The sequence below is a fragment of the Bison bison genome, unplaced genomic scaffold (assembly GCF_000754665.1).
Source record: "Bison bison bison isolate TAMUID 2011002044 unplaced genomic scaffold, Bison_UMD1.0 scf7180017864518, whole genome shotgun sequence".
Taxonomy (NCBI): Eukaryota; Metazoa; Chordata; class Mammalia; order Artiodactyla; family Bovidae; genus Bison; species Bison bison.
The window spans coordinates 8,544,902-8,559,109 of NW_011495071.1; the positions used below are offsets into that span (position 1 = coordinate 8,544,902).

Genomic DNA, 14,208 nt, shown 5'->3' on the forward strand with positions numbered 1-14,208 from the left:
TCACTCTTTGGGCTTCCAGGACATCGGGGTCCTTTCTGGTTAGTGCTGAGCCCTGGAGGAGCAGCTGAGCGGGCAGGAGTGCCCCCTGGGGCCCGGCTGCTAGAAGTGAATGGGGTCAGTGTGGAAAAGCTCACACACAACCAACTCAACAGGAAGGTATGGCTGGTTCCTCTTGTCCTCACCCCTCTGGGCTTGTCCCAGTCTCGGGAAGCAGACTCTCAATCTCCCAGTCTGATCTTGTACCTCTGTCCCCATCCTTCCCTTTCCACTCTGTGTTCGCCACACCCCTCCCCTCCCGAGGGCTTCATTCCAGGGCCTGGGAAGAAGGGCTGGGAGGGGGTGCCTGCTTCTGCCCTCCCTCCCCAGTTGGTTGATGCTGATGCCCTGCTGGGTCCCACAGCTTTGGCAGAGTGGCAAGCAGGTGACCCTGCTGGTGGCAGGGCCAGAGGTGGAGGAACAGTGTCGCCAGCTGGGAATGCCCCTGGCTGCACCTCTGGCAGAGGGCTGGGCACTGCCCACCAAGCCCCGCTGTTTGCATCTCGAGAAAGGGCCCCAGGGCTTCGGGTTCGTGCTCCGGGAGGAGAAGGGCCTTGATGGTCGCCTCGGTGAGTGGGAGCCCTGGGGATGGGGCGGGAAGGTGGGCCTTGGGGTGGGCACACCAGTGTCTGCATCTACCGCTCAGTACACACAAGTGGTGGCCCTGGCTGAACCCCAGCCCAGGGCCTCCTCCTCCTCCTGTGTACCCCTGGGTCAGTCCCCCAGTGTGCACACAGTGGCCTGGGCTGGCGCTGGGGTCGGGGGGGAAGGAGCCATGAGGATGTCTGCGTCCCAGGTCAGTTCCTATGGGAGGTGGACCCAGGACTGCCAGCGGAGAAGGCCGGGATGCAGGCTGGGGACCGGCTGGGGGCTGTGGCTGGGGAGAGCGTGGAGGGGCTGGGCCACGAGGAGACAGTGTCCAAGATCCGGGCGCAGGGCTCCTGTGTCTCCCTCATTGTCGTCGACCCCAAGGCTGACCGCTTCTTCAGCATGGTGCGAGCTGAGGGGCCGGGGATAGAGATGGGGCCGGAATGGAGCAGGGCTCAGGTTAGGGAGAAGCAACAGATTTGTCCTCTTCCTCTTTTCCAGGTTCGCTTGTCTCCGCTCCTCTTTTTGGAGAGCACAGAGGCTCCTGACTCTCCCTGGGGTAGTGGCTTAGCCTCTGTGGTTGAGACCAAGAACCCACTCGTCAAAGACGCAACAGTGGCCGCTGTCCCATGCAACTTCCGCCAGTGCTTCCTGTACCCTGGGCCTGGCGGTGGCTATGGCTTCCGACTCAGCTGTGTGGCCAGCAGGCCTGGTCTCTTCATCTCCCAGGTGACGGATGCCCCGGGAACCTTGGATGTTTTCAATCCTTTGCCTCTTGATGAGCCTTCTTCTGCTTCCCTCCCAGAGCCCTAGAATACCCAGCAAACTTTTCTGTGGTGTTCCAGGCTCCTCTAGACCCCACCTATTCCACCAGGTGACCCTAGGAGGCTCTGCTGCCCAGGCAGGGCTGCAAACAGGAGACATGATTCTGGAGGTGAATGGGTATCCCATGGGTGGAGAGAAAGACCAGGAAAGACTTCAGCAGCTGGCTGAGGCGAAGCCACCCCTATGCCTGAAGTTGGCAGCCCAATCTCAGCAGGGCTTGGAAGCCTGGATTCCCCCAGGGTCCAGAGAGGTGAGGAAAAAGAGATGGATGAACTGTGAGCAGCCAGAAGAGGAGGGGGCGTGGTCAGAGAGGAGGGCAGAGTGTGAGGCTACAAGGTGAAGCAGTTTGGGGGACCCTGGTTGGGACTTTAGGCCAGGGTAGGTGGGAACAGAAAGACCCCAGAGAAGAAGCCCCTATTCCTGAGCATTCCAGTGCAGATGGGGACAGGGAAAAGGAACTCTTCTGTTCCCTGAATGACTTCTTCCCTTCTTTCTTTGCTTAGGATGGGGTTCTGGCCTCAGATCTGCTGTAGCACCCCATGCTTGGCAATGATCTGCCCAAGCTTCCCTGTCTTCACCCTCCAGCCTGAGGTGGTGGGAGCTGAGATGCTCTCTTTAAACCAGAAGCTGCAGCTTTAGGACTCCTGATACCTCCAGTCACAGGATTGTTTAAGGTCTCTCTCCCTTCCCATGGCTCCACCTCCTGGAAGAGGGTGGGGCCAGAGCCCTCAGGTGGGCCCATGAAGGAGCTTCCCATTTGATTCCGGAGGAAGTCATGTGGGGTCTTTGGGAGCTGTGCCCCAGAGATGAGGATCTGCTTGAGATGAGCAGTATGATTTTGTGATTTATAGCAAGAAATATATATTAGGTCTTCCTATCCTTTCCTGGCAGAGAGCTTCTAAAATCCTTGGGATTTCCTAAGTAATAAGAGTGATAAAGGTGTCTTCTGTTATTCATAATAAGGCTCGTTCAATTACAGCTATCCTTGTTAATGAGGTTCCTTTTGGAAAGCACCTAAGAATGGGGCACTGGTTTCCAGGGGAACTGATCATGTGATTAGCAAGCTGGAACTTTCAGTGCCCCGCCACCCCCCCCCTCAGTCTCCCTGGGAGGGGACAGGGGCTGGAGGTTGATTAATCACCAGTGATCAATGGATTGATTAATCATGCCTACATAATGAAGTCTCCATAGAAACCCAGAAGCACAGGTTCAGAGAGCTTTCTTTGTTGATGAACACATGGAGGTGCAGGGGGTTGGCACACCTGGAGAGGGTATGGAGCTTCCGTGCTCATACCCCACCCCACGTATCTCTTGCATATGGCTGTTCTTGAGTTGTGTCCTTTGTAATAAAATGGTGATCTAGTAAGTAAACCATTTCCCTGAATTCAATCACTCTAGCAAATGATTGAGCCCAGGGAGGGGGTTGTGGCTATCACTGATTGATAGCCAGTCAGTCAAAAGCACAAGTGACAGCCTGGACTTAAGATGGTATTTGAGGTTGCAGGCACTCTTGTGGGACTCAAGAGTGCCACAGGGATCTGATGCTATGGCCAGGTAGATAGTACCACAATTGAGTTAAATTGTAACACAAAAGTTAAATTATGTCTACAGAGAATTACTTGTTGTGGGAAACCTCCCCCTCCCCCCTTTTAAAATGTGCTATATTTATTTCTCTTGAGAAAGTTTAAGCACCATGGTGGTGTGGTGGTTTAGCTGCTCCATTGCATCCAAGTCTTTTGTGACTCCATGGACTGTAACCTCCCAGTCTCCTCTCTGTCCATGGGATTTTCCAGGCAAGAATACTGGAGTGGGTTGCTATTTCCTTCTCCAAGGGATCTTCTTAATCCAGGGATTGAACTCAGGTCTCCCGCATTGCAGGTGAATTCTTTACTAAGCTACCCAGGAAGGCTTTTAAGCTCCATAGCTAAAAGATACACAGTTGTGCATAGTGGAAACAATTGTGCGTAGTGAGTAGAATCCTGATGCTCATTTCTACCTAAACCTCCACCTGTTCTACCTGAAAGATCAGTCTGTAAGGATGAAACACAACTTACTGAAAGGAAGAATCTACAGAGGGTGAAAATGAACCATTTCTGCTGTTTCTATTATGGTGAATATATTCTGTTATTCCCAAGAGATGGCAAAACAGAATATATTTGGTTATTCCTACTTTATACAAAATTAATTAAACTAAGTAAACTTTTTAAACGACATTATAAATTCAATACAAGGCAATGCTGGGAATTCTTTTCAAAACTTCCCCCTTCCATATTTAACCAGAAATGAAGTAGAACTGAGAACGCTGTAGTAAAATAAAGGAGAAGCAGACAGTATTCCCTTTTCAGGTGGGCTGTGGGGCTGGCTATGCTTGAAGCCATCTGGAACTTGCCCTAAGCATGACTCCAGGATGTTAGGTATATTACAAGAATTTGGAGACTAGCTGCACCTTCCCTCTGTGGGCACCTGAGGATTGTGGGGGCTGGTGCCTAGTCACTCTTGGTCCTTTGTAGAAATGGCCTTTATCCACAAATCTGGCTGCCTTTGTTGGTGCTGGTGGGGATAGGGTGACCAAAAGGGCTCCAGGCTCAAGGGGTGGGACCCAGACTCTCTAGGAGAGAAGTTGAGACCTTGTCAAATTTCTCTCTTCTTATTCCATCTTCAGGGTAATGGGTCAGTCCAGAACTGAGATATTCCCATGAGGACTCCTCTCTGCCAAAAAAACACAGCTCACAGTCCTGCTGAGGTCTACATCAAGACAGCTTTATTGCTGGGGCCTCAGAGGGCCCCAGAGACTAGAGACTCACAGCTTCAAAGATCCAGGGGGTTGAGTCCAAACTGGTGGAGCTGCTCCTTGAGCCTGGTGTGGAGTCTCAGCACAGCCCCGTCCCACTGAGGCTTCACGTCTCTCAGCTTGGCCAGGAGCCGGTCCAGGCTGTCCTGCAGACACTGAGCTTCAATCTCAGGAAGGGAGAAGTTAGGGTAAGGGGTGCCCCCAGCCTGGTCTGTAAGCTTTCCCAGCCAGTGTTTTCTTCAAGCTCTTATTCTTAGTGGGTAGGCATGGTTGTATCCCCTTAAGATAGAGCAGAATCCCCTATGGAGATGCTTCTTTCCCTTCCCCCTGGCCTGTCATTGTCATCCTCGCTGGGATCTGTGGGGATGGGGGAGGGCTGGGCACTGGGATGGCTGGTCTTCAGAGGGTAGTGCTTACATGTAAGATTTCCTCATACTTGGCCTCCATGTCTGCCACGTGGGCCCGAAGCTGAGCCAGAGTCTGGTCCCGCTCTCCGAGGGCCTGCTTGGCCTCCCTCTGGGCAGCCTCAGCCTCCCTCTGGCACAATTCTGGGAGAGATGGTGCCAGTGGGGAGGATGAAAGAGGACAGGATGGTGACACTCGGCCTCTGAACAGAGTCTCCCACCCAAAGAGCACAACATGAGCAGGACTGTTCCAGACTCCCCCAGAGCCGTCAACTTCCCCTCGTTCCTATAAAGAGCTGACATATACTGTTAAGGTACAGGAGAGAGAGGGGGGTTCTTGGGACAAGAGATTTGGCTCCCAAATCAGGTTGCCATTCACTACTTGTGTAACATCTGACACGTCTCTAAGACTCAGTTTCTTCATCTTTATAGAGAAAAATGACACATACTTCACAGGTGTGCTCTGAGAGTTAAATGTGATAACGTGAGGACGTCCCTGCTGCCAGTCGCTAGGACTCTGCGCTCCCAGGGCAGGGGGCTCAGGTTTGATCCCTAGTCGGGGAACTAGATCCCACACGCTGCAGCTAAGAATTCACATGCCCCAACTAAGAGCAGGGGCAGCCAAACAAACAAACAAAAATACATTTAAAAAAATGTGATAATGTGTGGGAAAGCACCTAGTATGTAGGAGGTGCTTAAAAATGCTGATTGCATTTGAGATAAGGCAAAGATTAGGAAAGGAACTCAGGGTCTGAGTGGGAAGATAAGCAACTCTTCGATATCTAAAGCTAAACTAAAGCTATTTTAGGATAAGAAAACTTTGAGGCCAAAATTGTGGAAAATCCGTGCCATGCTAAAATTTTTCAACTCTGTCCTGTTACCAAGATGGAAGAGAGCAAAAGCTTCCTGTTTTTTTGTTTTTTTGTTTTGCTTTGTTGCTTATTTAGAAGCTCATTTATTTATTAGCAAATAGTTATTCAGGACCTACCACACATTAGGTCTTGAAGATACAGAGGTAAGTAATTCAAACAGTTATATTCAAGCTTGCTTTCATTCTAAAAATCAGCCAAACTAAGACAGAATGTGTTTTGCTCATGAGAGACATGGGGGCAGTGGGGAGTAAGAATTGTCTTTAGAGAGACCATTGAGAGAGGGAGCTGCAGTGAGAAAGTTAGGTCTTCTTCACTTACAACTTAAAGTTTAAGATTGGGTATTTTTTTTGCTATCCTGAACCTTCTGTTGCAAGTGGTAGAAGAGTCAGTGGGGAAGACAGTATGAGAACTTAAATTGCGGTTTTCTAAAGAAAGACCATCCTAACTCCACCCCTTCAGGCTGGACTACATCAGTGATCCTCTGAGAGAAAGTGCTGTGAGAGTAGGGTGTGCTGTGTGTGCGTGCTAAATCGGTTAGTGTTCAACTCTTTGTGACCCCATGGAATGGGGCTGTCCAGGCTCCTCTGCCCATGGGATTCTTCAGGCAAGACTACGGAGTGAGTTGCCATGCTCTCCTCCAGGGAATCTTCCTGACCCAGGGATGGAACCCACGTCTTTTAAGTCTCCTGCATTGGCGGGAGGGTTCTTTACCACTAGGGCCCCCTGGGAAGCCTACCTAACTGCTCCCGAAGGCCCTCCACTTCTTCTTCCAGCTGTCTGCTGCGACTCTGCATCGCCTCCTGCAGGCTCTGGCACTGACGGCTCATCTCTGGCAGAGCGGTGGGTGGCCAGGGACCCAGGTGGGGAGAGAGCAGTGGAGAAAGGACAGGGAGTTGTGGGTGGGGAGGGCTCTGCTTGGTCCAGTGGACAGGTGCATAAAGGTCTTTTGAGGGCCTTCCCTGGCAGTCCAGTGGTTAAGACTTCACCTACCAATGCAGGGCATGCGGATTTGATCCCTGATCTGGAAGCTAAGATCCCATATTCCTCAGGGCCAAAAAACCAAAACATAAAACAGAAGCAATATTGTAACAAATCCAATAAAGACTTTAAAAATGGTCCACATCAAAAAAAAAAATCTTAAAAAAAAGTAGTCTTCTGGATTCTTCCTGTGGTGATCTGAGAAGGTGGGGACAGAGCTGGGAAACAAGATACCCATTTGCTATGCCATTTCAGTATGTGAATTCAGGCCCTCCTTCCCACCCACTCCCACGGGAGGAGAGAGATAAAGGCTAGGGCTGCGTTTCATAACCCACGGGACATCAAGCACATAGCAGTGCATGTCATGGAAGGTTCCTTCAGGATTCCTTCAGGAATTCCTTCAGATTCCTTCAGGATTCTTGTACGTGCTGGGAGGGCTGAGGCTAGGTATGGCAGTTCGAAGTCCCCCTTGTCTCCCTTTCTAGCATCGGGCCTTCCCAGTTGTCCTCTTCCGGGCCCCTGTCTCCCACCCACCTGCTCGATCAACCTCACACCTGCATATATGGCCTTCCCTTCGCTCTGGGCCCCCTCCAGTTCAGCCTCCAGGTCTTTGATCCTCTGCTTCAGCTGGTCTTCAGAAGCCTTGGCTCGGCGGGCTTCATCCCTCTGCAGAGCTGTGAACAGTCCAGAGCAGGCCTCTGCACTGGCTGGGGACTCCACGAATCAGCCCCCATGGCCTTGATGGACTCTGTCCACCTTCAGAAACCTGGCGGCAGCCTGCCAGTCTCTCACTGTCATTCTGTGTGTTTCCCTTCCCTGCCTCAGAATCCTACAGACTCTGTTACTAAGAGGGAAAAACTCCCTCTGTGTTCCAGCTATAAAAGTTAGCTTTCTTTATCAACCCTCACTGCCCACCCTGTCCTCACGACCCCAACTCTTGACAATCTTTCCCATTAGGGGATGGTTAGAGATCAGCTCAGCCCTCCACCATGGTTCCAAAACTTTAAGCTCCCAGGGATACACAAATGCCCACTGTCTCTGTTTTCCCCAGAACTTCCACCCTTCTTACCCAAGCGGTCTTGGAGCACCTCCTTTTCCAGCAGTGCCAGCCTGCGCATGGATTCAGCCTCCACATCTGCCCTGGCAAGACGGCAGACCCTCAGCTTGTCAGGATCTCAGCCTTCCCTACTCCCCTCCCATCCTCCTCCCGTACCCTGGACTTCTCTTTTTTTGTGGGAGATATGAGGACCATTAAATGAGGGATCTCTGAAGACAAAGCCTAATGTGTTCACTACCCAGCTCACAGTAGGTACTTGAAAGATGTGTAATGAATATACAAGGAAGGCACACAGCCAGAAGGGATTCATGGGTGCTGATTTTCCCATGTTCCCAGCTCCATGGCACCCGAGTATGGATATAAAGGGGGAAGGCCAAGACAGCTCCATCTTGTCACGCAGAGGGCTGAATTCTCTCTGGAGGTCTCTGAGCCAGAACAAGGAGAGGCAGGGAGGCACCCACCTCCACCCAGTCTGACTCACCAGCACCTGCATTTCTTTTCTTCTTCTGGGCCCCAGCTTTTATCCCTTTTTCTTTGGTCTTAGGTGGCATCTCCTTCCTGTCCTGGAGGGAGGGAGGGGGCTCATATTTAGGTCTGGACATGGAGACGCTCTCCTGCCTCCCTAGACTGAACCAGGAGTCCCAGGAGAATTAGTGCTCTTGTCTCCAAGTCTGTCTCTTACACTTTCCAGAAGCTTCAGTTCTTGGTTTCCTTGGAAACTTAGGCAACGCTGGGGCCAGGGGGAAGGATGACCCCATTTCTCTCTACCAGTCAGGCTCTAAGTACAGAAATCATTCCTCTCAACCCTCTTTCAGAGAAAATAAAGCTCAGTACCTGGCCCCTTCTCTCTTCCCATCATCCTTACCCTGCCTCTTCCTTCCTCCAAGACCCTCACTTTCTGTTGTATCTCCCTGTGGCGTGACCCACTCTCCAGGAGGGGCAGAGAAAAGGCCCAACCAGCTAGAAGCAGGAGGAGGAGATTGTGTTCTGGGACCCAATCCAGAGTGGCAAATTTCATTTGGGGGTGGGACTGAGAACTGGAAGGTTGGGCTTCTGGAGGCTGCACGTTGTCCAGGCAACTGGGAAACATGGAGTTGATAGGAAGGTACATGCATGCTTGCTCAGTCGCTATAATTGTGTCTGGTAGAAGGGGCTAAATACAATGCTTAAAATACCAAGGTCTCAGAGGGCCGATACTCTTCTTGTCCCCAGATCCTAAGTGTAGTTTGAGGAGAAAGGGCTTTGGAACTGATTAAATATGATTCACTTCTATGTAGCACTGCCGGCAATTTGGACACTTACAAATTACAGATTTACACATCCAAAATAATGCTATTGCGCTGATACAGAGGAAAAGAACTGACGGTAGCCATTTGGGGTGATTTACATTTCCCAAAGTCTCATCAACAAAATGACATTATTAAATAGGCTTAAAATTGAAGATCCCTTTCAGGAAGGTATTCTATGGTGAATGAGGGAAAGAAATTCAGGAGACGGTGGTTGAGTTTCCTATTTCAGATAAATGAGACACAGAGGAGAGTTAGACCTAGGACCTCAAGGTGCTGTGCTAAGTCACTTCAGTCGTGTTCGACTCTTGCAACCTCTTGTGACCCCATGGACTGTAGCCCTCCAGGCTCCTCTGTCCATTGGATTCTCCAGACAAGAATACTGGAGTGGGTTGCCATGCCCTTCTATCCTGACATAGATGCAAATCAAGAAGAAAGGGTACTGGTTAGAGACAGGAGCTTTTGAGTTCTCATCCTTACCCTTCTCCAGATATGTAAATTTGGGTAAGTCATTTTCCTTGCTCAGGGTAGGTTTCCTAAATCTTTAAATCTTTGATTTTGGGAAATTCCCTGGCAATCCAGTGGTTAGAACTCTGTGCTTCCACTGCAAGAGGCATGGGTTCGATCCCTGGTTCGGAAACCAAGATCCAGCAAGCCGCAGGGTGCGGCCAAAAAATAAATCTTCGATTTTGTAAATCCTGAAAGGCTTGGATTTTCACCAGGTATTTACAGGACTATCTTCTTTTATGGTGACTTAATATATTTCCTCTTTCCCCCTATTCCTGTCTGTGGTTGATTTTCAGACAGGTGCTGGGAAAATAACCAGCTTTGTTTCCTGTGGCATTGAGTTGATTTGGGCTCCCTCTAGTGGATTTTCTTGACCTTCTACTGAGTCTCCTGAATTTTTCTATTTAAATTATTTACGGAGCAATGTTGGGGGCGCCCCTCATTTAGGGGTGCTGCCTAGCATCTTGCTGGAGTCACGAATAGTTGGAAAAATAAATATGGGGAAGGGAGAATGCTGAGTGGCTTGCCCTGGTCAGCTGTTCCTTCCCCGAAACCCCCCTCTCCAGCCTTTTGCTATTGGGAGCCTTTGTTGTCTGTCTGCCACCCAGATTTGTGAACACCAAAGTGGCTAAAATGAGAACAGCAGAAACTTCAGGGCTTTCCCCCTTGTGGATTTAGGGAACCGCAGACTCTTTCTTTAGGTATTTCTCTGTCTTCCTCAACAGTTTTGGTCAATTGCCTGTTATCAGGAACAGATCTGAAGAAACAGCCACGAGATCTTGGGGGCCCGGGGTGGGGTAGGGGGCGGAAATCCTTCTTCTAGGTGGTAGCAGATTCAGGTAGAGCCTGAGGATATTTATTTGTCACCTTCACAGCTGCAGGATACCTCTCTGACCCCAGGACATTTTACAGAGTAAAGGGAAGAGCCATCCTTGTTCTTCGCAATGCTTACTGTTCCTCCACTTCAGTGTCAGAAAATCTTGCCCACATGTCCCAAATCAGAAGAAGACTTTTCTTCTAACTTTGATGCATGTTTTCATTTACTCCTGCCCTCCCCCCACCACCCCACCCCACCGAAAACCCTCTCTCCCTACGTAGGAAAGCAGTAGAGGTCTCTGTCCTGTCTTACCCCTCATCCAGAATTCTGTGCTGGGGACTTTTCCATAGAATGATTAGTGTCTCTGTTAGGCTGAGGCAGGGAGTCACATATTGAGGAAGAGATTACAGAGAATAAACAACATATCGTGTCTCAGAAGAGCATTTACTTTTCAAATACGTTCAGTCAACTGACTTTCAGGTGCAGAATGAGGATGTGGTTTGGGGTGAAGGTGAAATGGAATAAGAAGAGTGCCACGGATCACATGATGCAATACAAACTGAGCCAGCTCTAGAATCATCCAGGAATGAGAATGACATTGTGCTCCACGATTCAATCTCTAGTACATTTTGAAAACAAGCCAAGTGAAAATTGGGAAAGAAAGGTCAATCTTTCCTTCTTTTTTTTTTTTTTTCATTAACCTCAGTTCAGAAGTGAAAAGAGGAAAGATCATTTCAGCAGAATTCTGCCTTCCTTTAAATAGGATCCCATCTTGGGGTTTTAAAGAGACACAGAGAGAAGGTCACCCTCTCTACTTTATTCAGATGTGAGACACAGGTCATCTTTATGCATTAAAAGAAATATGGCTTGCTGCAGCAGGAACAAAGTGCAAATTACACCATCCCATTCTATAATATACAGACCATACTGAGCGTAATACAAATTGGAAGCCTTAAACCAAGCCAGAGATGGTGTAGATGAGCCACAAGCTCATATGCAACTCTAAGGGTTAATTTCTCACCCTGAGAAATCTGTATGCAGGTCAAGAAGCAACAGAACTGGACATGGGACAACAGACTGGTTCTAAATTGGGAAAGGAGTACGTCAAGGTTGTATATTGTCACCCAGCCTATCTAACTTATATGCAGAGTATACCATGCGAAATGCCGGGCTGGATGAAGCACAAGCTGGAATCATGATTGCCAGGAGAAATATCAATAACCTCAGATATGCAGATGATACCACCCTTAGGGCAGAAAGTGAAGAAGAACTAAAGAGCCTCTTGATGAAAGTGAAACAGGAGAGTGAAAAAGTTGGCTTAAAACTCAACATTCAGAAAACTAAGATCATGGCATCCCATCAGTTCATGGCAAATAGATGGGGAAACAATGGAAACAGTGACAGACTTTATTTTGGGGGGCTCCAAAATCACTGCAGATGGTGACTGCAGCCATGAAATTAAAATACGCTTGCTCCTTGGAAGAATAGCTATGACCAACCTAGACAGCAAGCAGAGACATTATTTTGCCAACAAAGGTCCATCTAGTCCAAGCTATGGTTTTTCCAGTAGTCATGAATGGATGTGAGAGTTGGACTATAAGAAAGCTGAGCACTAAAGAATTGATGCTTCTGAACTGTGGTGTTGGAAGACTTTTGAGAGTCCCTTGGACTGCAAGGAGATCCATCCAACCAGTCCATCCTAAAGGAAATCAGTCCTGAATATTTATTGGAAGGACTGATGCTGCAGCTGAAATTCCGATACTTTGGCTTGATGTGAATAACTGACTCACTGGAAAAGACCCTGATGCTGGGAAAGATTGAAGGGAGGAGGAAAAGGGGATGACAGAGGATGAGATGGTTGGATGACATCACCAACTCAATGGACATGAGTTTGAGTAAGCTCTGCTAGTTGGTGATGGACAGGGAAGCCTGGTGTGGAGCAGTCCATGGGGTCGTAAAGAGTCGGACATGACTGAGTGACTGAACTGAACTGAATTATACTCTATTAAATCTAGGATTTGACTATGAGGGGAAAAATGTCCCCTTGCATGTCTACAGTGTGCTAGGTACTGTGGAAGACCAAAGTAGATAGGACAGTATAGCATAAGTTAATGCCCCATGTGTGCTCCGCTGCTCCAGTCGTGTCTGACTCTGCGACCCCTTGGACTGTAGCCAGTCAAGCTCCTCTGTCTATGGGATTATCCCAGCAAGAATACTGGAGAGGGTTGCGATTTCCTCCTCCAGGGGATCTTCCGGACCCAGGGATCAAACCTGAGTCTCCTGCGTCGAAAATGGATTCTTTACTGCTAAGCCACCCGAGAAGCCCTCAAATTAATGTGTGATAGGTGAGAAATAGATGGTTATGGAAATTTAGAGGAGAGAAGGATTATTCTAGCTGGAGTGTCTGATAAGGAGGACAACATTTGAGTATAAAAAATGGATTGGACTTCATTGCACTCTTTAGGCAGAGGGAATGCTCTGAGTAACGGTGATGAAAAAAGAATTGTGGTATTTCGTGACTTGGTGAGTCACCCAGCATAGAATATATGTACTGGAATAGTATAAAACTGCAAGGTAGTTTGAAGTTAGATCATGACTATTAACTTCATTAAGGAGGCAATGGGGAGTGCTGAAAGTTTTTGTTTTTTGTTTCATGTTGTCAGAAGCATACTTTAAGAACACTGGTCTGGTGACAGAATGGATTGAAAGTGGCAGGGAAATCAGTAAGGAAAAGGTTTCTATAGACGCAGTGGGAGGAAAGGAGGGCCTGCAACTAAGGGTGGACACATCAGGGGTGGGAAGTTTTGACAATTATCTAAGAGCTTTGCCTGTAGTTTTTCTTTAGCCATTCTAACTCTTTCTAGGTAAGTACTGATTAATGGAAATTCTACTGATAGGAAATGATAATTCTGACTCCACAATCAATCGTAGATACAGGCCACTGAGTTACAAACAAGAATGTCTGGCTGAAGAGTCTTTGAGTTCAGAGATCTTTTATCGCCCCTCTCTTCTAGGATCATTTGATAAGCTTAATTCCCTAATCAGTCAAGACCTTTGTAGAAGAGCCAGGTGGGGAATCTAAGGCGGAACTGAGTACTTATTGACACACCAGGGCCTGCAAACTCCCAAGCTGAGGCTCAGAATTAGCAAATTAGGGCAGGGCACTTCCTTCTTCAGGAGGGAAGTTGTGTTTTTTCAAAGTTCTTCCAACGGAACTTTGAGACTAGAAAAGTGGAAGTGACTGGGAACTGCATTGCTGTTCCTGGGCGGGGCATGGCCTCCTCAGGCCAGGGCTCAAAGCTCAAGGTTTCTGTGGTCAGGGCCTGATACTGGCGGTGCCTACCCACCTGCAGAACAAGGTGCTGCTAAGCAGGGGGATCTTAAGGCAAAAAAAGGGAGAAGTGTTTTGTTTTCAGAAGGTCAAAGGGCCTGGAAGAAGAACTCATGGCCTGATGGCGCTAGCCTTTCTGAGGTCTAATCAGGATGCAATGATCTGCAGCATTCCCATTCCTGTCCTTGGTCCTGACTTAACTAGGAGTTTAAAACACTAGGGAGTGGGGGGAAAAACTTCCCTTTTTCTTCCACAATGTTAGAAGCAAATAAAGTTCAATTTCCTAATTTGTCAGGTGTGGGGTAAAGACAACATCGAGATTCTTTCCATGGCACTTGTCTTAATTTTTTCTTTTTTCTTTTTTTAACAACTGGGGATTCCCAGGTGGTGTGAGTGGTAAAGAACCCATCCGCCAGTGCAGGAGACATAAGAGATGTGGGTTCAGTCCCTCGGTTGGGAAGATCCCCGGAGGAGGGCATCAGGACTGAAGCGACTTAGCATGCATGCACATGTTCTCTTAAGGCTTCCCAGGTGGTACTAGTGGTAAAGAATCTGCCTGCCAATGCAGGAGATGTGGGTTTGATCCCTGGATGGGGAAGATCCCCTGGAGGAGGGCATGACAACCCAGTCCAGTATTCTTGCCTGGAAAATCCATGGGCAGAGGAGCCTGTTGGGCTACAGTCCATGGGGCCACAAAGAGTCAGACACAACTGAAT

General features: G+C 48.7%; 2 protein-coding genes across 7 annotated transcripts in view; one reads left to right on the forward strand and one right to left on the reverse strand.

Annotated features, from left to right (window-relative positions):
* Nucleotides 1–7,562, forward strand: part of PDZD3 (PDZ domain containing 3) — a 9,817-nt gene extending 2,255 nt beyond the window's left edge. The window contains exons 6-12 of one of the 5 annotated variants that reach the window (XR_824366.1): nucleotides 20–156; nucleotides 401–605; nucleotides 833–1,029; nucleotides 1,126–1,353; nucleotides 1,499–1,699; nucleotides 1,953–2,123; nucleotides 7,546–7,562. Coding sequence is in view for 3 of the 5 variants with exons in the window: in XM_010830456.1 (XP_010828758.1) it covers nucleotides 20–156; nucleotides 401–605; nucleotides 833–1,029; nucleotides 1,126–1,353; nucleotides 1,499–1,789 (1,058 nt within the window). In the remaining 2 variants the exon portion in view is untranslated. The other 4 variants (XR_824365.1, XM_010830458.1, XM_010830457.1 and 1 more) reach the window with 4 other exon arrangements.
* On the reverse strand, nucleotides 4,189–8,568 carry CCDC153 (coiled-coil domain containing 153). 2 transcript variants are annotated; one of them, XM_010830454.1, is made up of 7 exons: nucleotides 8,417–8,568; nucleotides 8,033–8,114; nucleotides 7,564–7,629; nucleotides 7,049–7,168; nucleotides 6,253–6,345; nucleotides 4,658–4,788; nucleotides 4,189–4,386 (listed from the first exon to the last, which is right to left on the reverse strand). In XM_010830454.1, the coding sequence occupies exons 2-7, from the start codon at nucleotides 8,100–8,102 to the stop codon at nucleotides 4,258–4,260; spliced, it is 609 nt and encodes a 202-aa protein (XP_010828756.1). In that variant the 5' UTR covers nucleotides 8,103–8,114; nucleotides 8,417–8,568; the 3' UTR covers nucleotides 4,189–4,257. The 2 variants fall into 2 exon arrangements, with proteins under 2 accessions (XP_010828756.1, XP_010828757.1); XM_010830455.1 differs by having other exon boundaries at nucleotides 8,386–8,419.
* Nucleotides 8,569–14,208: the final 5,640 nt, after the last annotated feature.